General features: G+C 37.5%; 1 protein-coding gene across 1 annotated transcript in view; it reads left to right on the top strand.

The window, feature by feature from the left end:
- Positions 1–334: 334 nt before the first annotated feature.
- KCNH8 (potassium voltage-gated channel subfamily H member 8) overlaps positions 335–10,669 on the top strand; it is a 218,259-nt gene continuing 207,924 nt past the window's right edge. The window contains exon 1 of the mRNA XM_063128395.1: positions 335–410. Within this exon, the coding sequence (XP_062984465.1) occupies positions 335–410 (76 nt within the window). The remainder of the gene's footprint in view (positions 411–10,669) is intronic.

Here is a 10,669-nt window from a genome sequence, read left to right as displayed (position 1 = left end):
AGGGAGGGATCCCAAGGGCTGGAGGCAGCTGGTGGAAAGCGGAGGCGGGGCTCGCGGGGGGGGGCGGGGGTGGGAAGCGGTGGTTCGCGCGGGCGCGCGCAAGTGTGCTCGCGGCGGCTTTGCAACCCGGGCGCTTTCCCGGTCTTGGCTAAAGTCAGCAGGAGCGGCGGCGGAGGCGGCAGCGAAAGTAGCATCCATTCCTCATGCCCCAAAGTCCGCGGCGCTCCTCCTCCTCCTCCTCCTCGTCCCTCCTCCACCGACGCGCTTGCACTTTCTTTCCAACCCATCCTTCCTAGGCAAACTTTGATGGAGAATTTCACACCGCGCTGGAAAAATGCCTGTTATGAAAGGATTACTGGCACCTCAAAACACCTTCTTGGACACCATCGCGACTCGGTTTGACGGCACACGTAAGTCTCGCCCAGGCAAAGCTCCCCTCCGGAGGCAGCGGGGCTTCACGTGGCTGAAGAAGCGAGCTCGCCTTCCGTCTCTACCCCGGCTCCCAACTCTTGCTTGGAAAGGAGGTGCCCCGAGTGGTTGGGGAAAGACTGAGACCAAACTTTACTATTTATTCGCAAGGGGGGTGGGGCAAGGTGTTGTCCTCTGGATTTTATTTTCCCTAATAATAATAATAATAATAATAATAATAATAATAATAATAATAATAATAATAATAATAGGGCAATTGTTGCCTATCATCTTGGGGATGTTTGCCCCACCTTAGAAACTTTGGGTATTCAGTAGTCGTGCCTTTTTTTAAAAAAAATCTCAGTCACTCTCCCCTCCACTTGTAAACGGGTTTCAGATATAGTGTGTCTAATCTGCTTCTAAGTAAAGGACGTAAAGGGTTGGAGGGAGACAAACAAGCAGACTTCATTCTCAATATGGAGCTTTGATTCTTTGCTTTTTATATATAAAAAAATCTCTTTAAAAGCTTAGTTCCTGTAAACTAGGTTTTGTATTGGCTAGACAGCTGTTGTCTGAGGTTACTGAATGAAGTCTATATCCGTCCGATTAATGAACGAGTTTATTACGGCAGCGGAGAGAGAAAGAGAGAAATGGTAGATTTTCAGGACCCTGGACAGATCCAATCGTTCGCACCCAAACTATAATCCTAGACTTTTCTTTGAAGGGTGGTTTGCTTCCCTGAGGGCCTGCTCTTTATATTCCAGCTGTTCCTAAAGCATTTCACCCCCTCCAACCAGTTAAAAGACAATTTTCCTTCCCTTCCTCGCACACACATGGCCTTCCTGCTGCTCCAGTTAATCCCTGTTCAATGGCTCCCTTGTGATATATTGTATTCACATAGTAGGAGGGTTGTGTCTTGAGTGTATATTATTGAACACTTGCACACAAATGTGCATTCACACACTCTTGACACAATCTGTGAAAGGTTATTGAACTTTGTATTGGTAAACTAAGGGTGTTTTGTATTTTGTTTTATTTTGTTCTGTACAGCACCATGAAAACTTGATGGTGTTATATAAATATTATTAATAATAATAATAATAAAAAAAATAAAAACATCTTTAAATGGTTGCTGTCCACCCTGATAGTTGGTGCCTGAACTATTTGGATAGCTCTATAAAACAATATATAAATAATAAGGTTTATTCAGTAGATGTTTTATTCACAGTGGGAAAACTTCAGTCTCTTTGTGAAGTTTGTATTTGCTTTTGAGGAATATTATCATAAATCAGGGTATTTGTTAAAATGTTGGCAACGCTTCATTGTTGTTTTTAAGAACTTTGTGCTGGTCAACACTCTTGGTCAATGTGTGATTTTGATGCAGTTGTCTCACCTGTATATTGCAAAATGTTAATCGCAGACTACAGCTACAGAAATCAGTTGTAATAAGCCATAAAAATGAATTGGACTGTGTCATGGTCTTGGACTAGAATAGTAAAATTAGATGAAAACTTTAGGTTTTCAGTTTGATATAAAGTAATTCTCTATTTTGTGCCTTCTATGTTTCAGCACTATTCCATTCCAGCCATTTCAATTTCGGAAATTCCAAATTAATGTCCAGGTGCTCCAAATTGGGATCTGGTGCATGCAGATAGTATGCAGTAAGATTTTGAAAGACAATAATATATCTTCTAGATCAGTTGATATTCAAGCTAATTTTTTCACTATAGAGGGGGAAATGTTTTGATACAAGAAGCCCTGCACCAACTAAACTTTTACATATACATGTGTCATGCAATACACCCACCTCTTAGCTATCTATGGAACTGCTCAGGGAAGAACCTTGGATTTGGAGAATTGCAAGTTGCACCACAACCATGTCAGGCTGAAGGATGTGTGCAAAACTTCTAAAGTGGGACTAAATATAACTGTGCAGTTGAGTTGTGACACGGGCTGCCAATTTTTTCTTTCTAACATGAATTTCAATTTTATAAAATTAGTTTTGAAGATGGAACATGATCCAAACAAAGACAAGCTCTTGCAAATCCTATTAATTTCAATTGAAGAGATTTAAGCACATGCTTAACTCCCTCACCGAAGTCAACATGACTTATCAATGCACAAGTTCTGGCTAGAATGTGTCCTTAAATTTAGCATAGTACAGATTGTGAATTTTATCCTGGCAGCCCCATTTGACGGTGATATTGTGGTGTTATAAATGTTGAGCACATGTTTTGTTGTAACACCCTTGGCTGTGGTTAAAAGAGGTCTTTTTATTTTAAACCTTTTTTTGGGGGGGATATATTATGTTGTCATCAGTAAGACTCTAATCCAGCAATACATCTTTAATCCGATGGAGAATTAATTCTAATTCTGGGCAATGGTGCAGGAAAGGATTCCTGATCATGTTAGAAAATATGTTCTGATTTATATAGCACTTTGATTAAAGCCCAAAATATGGGTGAGGGAAGGGCAGGGGCGTGATGCTTTAAGAACCTATTTCATCTTTAATCATGGAGCTCTTTTCTGAAATAGCATAGAATCACCTCCAGTCAAAACTTGAATCAGTTACACTTAGATTCCAAACAATGTAGATGGAAACAAATCTAACTGACCGAAGTGGAGCATGCCTCCATAGGAATATAATAATTATATTACTGGATCAGATTAAAGGTCTTCTCTCCAACCAACTAACCAACCTGGAAAGTCCACAAGCAGGGTATGGTGGTGCCTGCTATTTTCTGTTGTTTTCCTCCTGCCCTGCCAGATGGTTATGGGTGGTATACTTCTTCTGAACATGGAGGGTCTATTGTTAGCTATTAGCCAGGGATAACCCTGCTCTTAATTCTGCTTTGGAAGACAGTCCTATTCAGAATTTTTAGATTTATTTGAAAACCTTTGCAGCAGTCATGGTTTCACAAACAGCATTTGTAGTAGTATGTCACATGTAAAGTCATTATTCAAACTATGCAATGCCCATTGTTCACATATTTCTCCAATAATGGGAATTGTTTCTAATATTTCCTCTTGTGTGAAAAACATACAAGCCCAGCTGGATATATATATATATATATATATATATATATATGTATGTGTGTGTGTGTGTGTGTGTGTGTTTGTGTGTGTGTTTGTGTGTGTGTTATGGGAGTCCCTTTTATCAATGGTCCTGTTATAGAACATTAAAGAGGAAGAATGGGCTGTATTTCATCATTAGCAGTCCTTCTGTGGGACCAGAAAATATTAGAGATAAATGCTGATATGTATAAACAAACATTGACAACTGAAGCATCAGGTAACAAATGATAGGTTCAGTTCAGTTTTTGAACTTGTTATCTGACAGTAGGTGTAAAATATTGTTCAGAACTTCTTAATTTCAATTATGGTAAAGACTTCCCCACCTACGACATTTGATACAGAAAAGTGGAGATCTTAAACACTGGTCTCACATAGCAAATAAAAGCAGCTGGGATATCAGTTCAGCTGACTTTCAGGATGAATAAAGTCTGATAGATTGCTTTAGATATCACTCTGCATTTCACTCATTTCTGGCCATTACCAGCATTTTAGATGAATCTAACATAATCCTACATGTGTTTACTCAGAAGTAAGTCCCATTGAGGTCAAAAGAGCTTATTCCCAGGAAAGTTGGTATAAGATTGTAGCCTAAGTAGTCTTAAAATATTAGAACTTAAATATCAAACCTTTTACTTTTAACTGTTCTTGATTTTAATAGATGTTTCATCCAATAAAGTAGATTTTATTGTCTCGTAGCCTAAGACTTCAATTCTAAGAATATGGATTTGTACGTAAGCCACCTTGGGATCAAGGTTTACATTTGCTTAGGATAGGGCTGCAAGTATTCAAGAGTGCATTTGGAAATGCACATAATGGATACACAGGCGATTATGATTCCGTGATCCTCTTTAACCCTTTATGAGATCTCCATGGTTCCTTCTGCAGGAGATGCGTGCCTGTTGTCTTAGCAACTGGGCAATGGCTTCCATCACCCCAAGGCCATCATTATTGTGTACCCATCACCCCATTGCCAGGGTGATGTACTGTGCCACCAACTTTATTGTCTGACTGTTTTATTTTGCCTCTGCCTTCTTGAGGCATAACCGATGTAGTTTGGAATAAAAATTTGCCTTTTAATAACGTGTTGCTTTTAATAATGTACTAGTTTTAAATGTTTTAATTAGTTATATGATGTTCGCAATTGTGTTGTACCCCACCTCGATCCAGAGGGAGAGGTGGGTAACAAATACATTTATTATTATTATTGTTATTGTTATTATTATTATTATTATTATTATTATTAACATGCTTTATTCAGAAAGTTTCTACAATGAAAAATGATTCTGCATTTTTTTTTAAAAAAAACCTTTGCCATTTTTTGCTATAAATATTTTCATATAAATAAATAAATAAATAAACCTCATAAAAAGCAGAAGAAATATAGTCATGACACTATCAAATCTAAAGTAAACCAACTAAAATGTGTAAAAGTATAATGATGGAATCAATATATTTGGAAAATCCACTGATTAGTGTTTGCATGACCCATTATCCCTATGCATTCATAAATTCTCCCACAGTAGATGCCTAATTTAGAAGTGTTCAAGTTTCTTAGGGGAACCTATAAAAAATCAAGAAAGGCAATAGGAAGAGGCAAATAGAAACTAAGGACTCAATCTTATACACACTTGCCTGAGCATTAAGTCCCACTGACTTTCAATAGGGCTTACTTCTGAATAGACATGCATAGCTTGGGATGGAAATGTTTTTCAGTCTCAGGGCCAAATTGGCTTTGGGCAAGCAGGTCAAGGGGCGCATGCCATCAGTGGTTGGAGCCATAGTGGGCAGTGTCACCACATTGCTGGCATGCAGCCCCGAAGGAGATTGCATAGGGATACACTGAAAGGCTCTAATCATTATGCCGAAGAAGGTTCCAATGAACCTAGCATCATCATTATTATTATTATTATTATTATTATTATTATTATTATTTATATAGCACCATCAATGTACATGGTGCTGTACAGAGTAAAACAGTAAATAGCAAGACCCTGCCGCATAGGCTTACAATCTAATAAAATCATAGTAAAACAATAAGGAGGGGAAGAGAATGCAAACAGGTACAGGGTAGGGTAAGCAGGCACAGGGTAGGGTAAAACTAACAGTAGAAAGTAACAGCAGAAGTCTGCACAATATCAAGTTTTAAAAGCTTTAGGAAAAAGAAAAGTTTTTAGTTGAGCTTTAAAAGCTGCGGCTGAACTTGTAGTTCTCAAATGTTCTGGAAGAGCGTTCCAGGCGTAAGGGGCAGCAGACGAAAATGGACGAAGCCGAGCAAGGGAAGTAGAGGCCCTTGGGCAGGCGAGAAACATGGCATCAGAGGAGCGAAGAGCACGAGCGGGGCAATAGCGTGAGATGAGAGAGGAGAGATAGGAAGGAGCTAGACCGTGAAAAGCTTTGAAGGTTAACAGGAGAAGTTTATATTGGATTCTGAAGTGAATTGGAAGCCAATGAAGAGATTTCAGAAGCGGAGTAACATGGTCGGAGCGGCGAGCCAAGAAGATGATCTTTGCGGCAGAGTGGTGAACAGAAACCAATGGACTGATGTGAGAAGAAGGAAGGCCAGAGAGAAGAAGGTTGCAGTAGTCCAACCGTGAAATAACCAGTGCATGAACAAGCGTCTTGGCAGAAGAGACAGACAAAAATGATCGAATCCTGGCAATATTATACAGGAAAAATCGACAAGATTTAGCTACTGCCTCAATATGAGGAATAAAGGAGAGCGAGGAGTCAAATATAAAGCCAAGGCTGCGAGCTTCCTTGACCGGAGTAAGCGTAACATCATTGACAGTAAGAGAGAATGAGAGATGTGGAGAAGGTTTAGGAGGAAAAACAAGCAATTCAGTCTTTGCCATGTTAAGTTTCAAGCGACGATGAAGCAGCCAAGCTGAGATATCTGAAAGACATGCCGAGATACGATCGTGAACATCAGGAGAAAGTTCCGGAGATGACAGATATAGTTGTGTATCATCGGCGTACAGATGATATTGGAGGCCATGAGATTGAATAAGCTTGCCCAAGGGCAACATGTATAAGGAAAACAACAACGGGCCAAGCACCGAGCCTTGCGGAACCCCTACTGAAAGGGGAAATCACTAACGTCTGAGTAAAGATGCATAGGATTGCACTTGAAAATGATAGTTACGAATTTCAAAATGCTGAAAAAGGTTGAGGGGAGCCTTCTCCTATGTGTTATTTTTATTTACTTTTAGACTATTTGTTACGTATTTTACTATTTCATTATTCAAGGAAACCTGAAGCAGCCAACGAGACCTTTAAAATAGCACAATACAATACTAATTTGCAATAAAAAGAAAAAAAATGCAATATCTGTAGAACACCAATTTTAAAAACAATCTCAAACCAAACCTCATTAAATTATTGTGATTAAAAAGACTTCACTTTTTTCTAAGAGGGCATTGGTTCAGCCTTTGCTGAGCTTCTGTAGGAAATTAATTCCACAGTTTTGGTGCCACCACCAAGGAAGCACCAGTCAGTGCCTCTCAATGTTTATATCGCGTAGACGTATAGTACACAAGAGGAATCATATGGGAAAATGTTCTCTTTCATGTACACTGGACCCCAATCTTTTAAAATTTTATAAGCTATAAACATCACTGCATTGAATTGCACTCAGACGTGAACAGACACTTGGTGTAGCCAATATATCATAGGATTTATCTACGCTTGAAGTCCTGTCCTTAATAAGAAGCAGGATGTAACATTTTGCATCAGCTTCAGTTTTTGAACAGTATTCAAGGGCAGCCCCATGTAAAGTACTCTGCAGATTACTTAATCATAGAATAGTAGAGCTGGAAGGGGCCTATAAGGCCATCTTGGGAAGAATGGAAAGAGAAAGGATGCAATATATGCTTGTTTAAACAGAAAAATGTGCTACAACTCCCAGCATGCCCCGGCCAGCCAGAGTTGCAGGATGTTTTTCTGCCTAAACATGCATAGAATTGTGCCCTAAGGCTGCAATCTTATACTCAGTTACCTGGGGGAAAGCCACATTGGACTCAATGGACCATATATAGGATACCTGCATTGTTAATCTGCTGTGTATAACCTCTGAACAGAAAAGGGCTGGAGTGCAATATTAAATCATGTCTTTTGTCTTGGAAGCACATATTCCTGATCCCAAATATATGGTTGTTGCTGTGAAGAGGGAAATGCACACCTGCACGTTTACATGCACTCTGTACATTATCACTTCTTATTTTTTTTTATTTTTTTTATTTTCTACAATACTTAAACATACACATTACATTCACATAAAAACAACAACAACAACAACATACTGCATAATGTTCAATCTTGAATACAAAATATCTTATCTTAATAACATAATCAAATAAAACCTACAAGTGCACCCCCCCACCCGGGATCTCATTCCTGATTCCAGAATCTCATACTTTCTTCTGCTGGTGGTTTCCCACTTCCCTTAGAAAACACAAACACTAGGAACTGTTTCCAAATTCCTTCAAAATCATTTGATTTAGCTATACCTCTTCTCCATTTGATATTACTTGTTAATTTATCATTAATAGCTATATCCCATACTTCTTTATACCATTCTTCAATAGAATATTCCCCTTGAATCTTCCAGTTCCTAGCTACAATTAATCTTGCTGCAATCAACAAATTCGTTATCAGTTCCTTAATTTCCTTTTTACATTTAAAATCTTCTTCAAATAGTGATAGCAATGCAACTTTTGGTGTTCTTTCTATCTTCATTTCCACAATTTCTTCAATCTCCAAAAACACCATCTTCCACAATTTCTGAACATAGTTACATTCCCACCACATATGCAAATACGTTCCTTTAACTCCACAACCTCTCCAACAATTTTCTGATTGCTGATTGTTTATCTTATTCAATCTAACCGGAGTTAGGTACCACCTCCATACAATTTTATAATAATTCTCTTTTATTCTTACTGACATATTTCTCAACGCTCTTTGTTTCCATAATCCCTCCCAACCCTGTTGTCCTATTTGTACCTTCAAATCTGTCTCCCAAACCATTTTACCCGATTTATCCACCGTCCCTTCCTCCACCAATATTCTATATATTTCACTCATCAACCCTTTTAAGACTGTTCTTTTCTCCCTTTCCTTATCGTTCTTAACTATTAATTCTTCAAACTTTGTTAATTCTCTACACTCTCCATTATCTCTAACCCACCTTTTAGTCCATTGTTCTAATTGCCTATAATTTAACCAAGTTAACTTTTTATCCTTCAGAACTTCTTCCATATCCTCTCTTGTACTCATTCCCCTTAACCAATCCCTTAATTTCATTTTATTTTTTTCTATTAAAACTTTACTTAATCTACTCTTTAGTTCCTCCGGGAAATTCTTCAACAATATTACCGGTGACAAAGGAGAGCTGCTTGGAAGCAGCGCCCCTTTATATTTACTCCAAATTTCCCAGTGAGACCTCAAAAGCGGATTATTTATACTTTCCACCCATTTTTTTTCCCCTTCCATAAAGAAAACATTTTCTAATTTAGTCTCTATATTACTCATATTTTCTTCTTCCATCCAATCTAATTCCCCTAATCCTATAATTGCCTCCACTATATATCTTAATCTATTAGCTACATAATATAATTTAAGATTCGGGAGACCCAATCCTCCCTTTTTTTGGCTCAAATACCATTTACTTTTGTTTACCCTCGCTTTCTTATCACCATTACAATAATTATTTATAATCCTTTGCCAACTTTTTAACTCTAATTCTGAGATTTTTATTGGTAGCATCCTGAACACAAAATTAATCTTTGCTAAAATCTTCATTTTTATTAATGCTATTCTTCCAAACCAAGATAAATTTAACCTTTTATATTTTTCCAATTTTGCTAAAATCTCTTTTTTTAGCACACTTAAATTTTCTTTCTCTAAACTCTCTAACTTCTGCGTAATTTTTATTCCCAAATATCTAATCTGATTCTTAACTCTAATCTCTCTTCCCCTTCCTTCCCAATCCTTCTCTTCCTTTTTAGTATAATTGAACAACATCAATTCTGATTTAGACCAATTTATTTTTAACCCCGTAATATCCTCAAATTCTCTCAATAGTTGTTTAATTCTCCCCATCTTCTCTATTGGATTCTTTATCGTCAACAACGTGTCGTCTGCAAACATATTCAATTTAATTTCTTTCATACTACCTATCCCTTCAATCTCCTCATCTTCTCGTATTGCATTCGCCAATAATTCCATTACCATTACAAATAGGACTGGTGAGAGCGGACAGCCTTGCCTTGTCCCTCTGGCTAGTCGTATCTTATCTGTCACACCATCATTTACTACCACTACGGCTGTATTTTGAGAGTATAACTGTTCTATTATCGCTTTAAATTTATTTCCAAATCCCATTTTATTTAAAACCATCTTTAAAGCTTGCCAGCTCACACAGTCAAAAGCCTTAAAAATATCCAATGCCAGAATTCCCGCTTTAACCCTAGACTTATTTATCACCTGTATTGCATTTAATACTCTTCCCACTAAATTAGACATCTGTCTACCTGCCACAAATCCACATTGGTCCTCCCCTATATATTCCTCTATAAATTTATTCAACCGCCTTGCTAAAATAGTTGAAAAAAGCTTAGCATCCTGGTTTATTAATGAAATAGGTCTATATGAATCAGGGACAGTCAAATCTTTATCTGGTTTTGGTATTAAAATTATTAATGAATGTTCCCATGATTCTGGCGTTCTATCCCCTTCCAATATGGAGTTATACAAATTTATTAATTTTGGTATTAAAATTCCTTTAAAAACCTTATAATATTCTGGTCCTAAACCATCTACCCCCGGTGATTTACCCGGCTTCAAATTCTCAATTACTTCTTCTACTTCTCCTTGAGTTATTACCTTCTCCATTAACTCTTTATGCTCTATTTTTATTCTCTTCTTTATATATTTTTCTATATAAGCTTCCAACTTTTGTTTTTGAGTATCCTTTCCCTTATACAATTCCTGATAAAACTCCTGAAAAATCTTTACTTTATCTTTCATTGTATGACAATATTTCCCTTGTTTATCCTTCAAAATCCCTATCCCGTTCCTGGCTTTTTCCTTTTGTGTGAGCCTGGCAAGCACTTTAGAATTCCTATTACTGTTTTCAAAATACTCCCTTTTCATATATATTAAATTCTTTTGAACCTCCTCTAAATTT

Source organism: Elgaria multicarinata, chromosome 1 (assembly GCF_023053635.1).
Source record: "Elgaria multicarinata webbii isolate HBS135686 ecotype San Diego chromosome 1, rElgMul1.1.pri, whole genome shotgun sequence".
NCBI lineage: Eukaryota > Metazoa > Chordata > Lepidosauria > Squamata > Anguidae > Elgaria > Elgaria multicarinata.
This window is presented reverse-complemented; position numbering and strand designations above follow the sequence as displayed.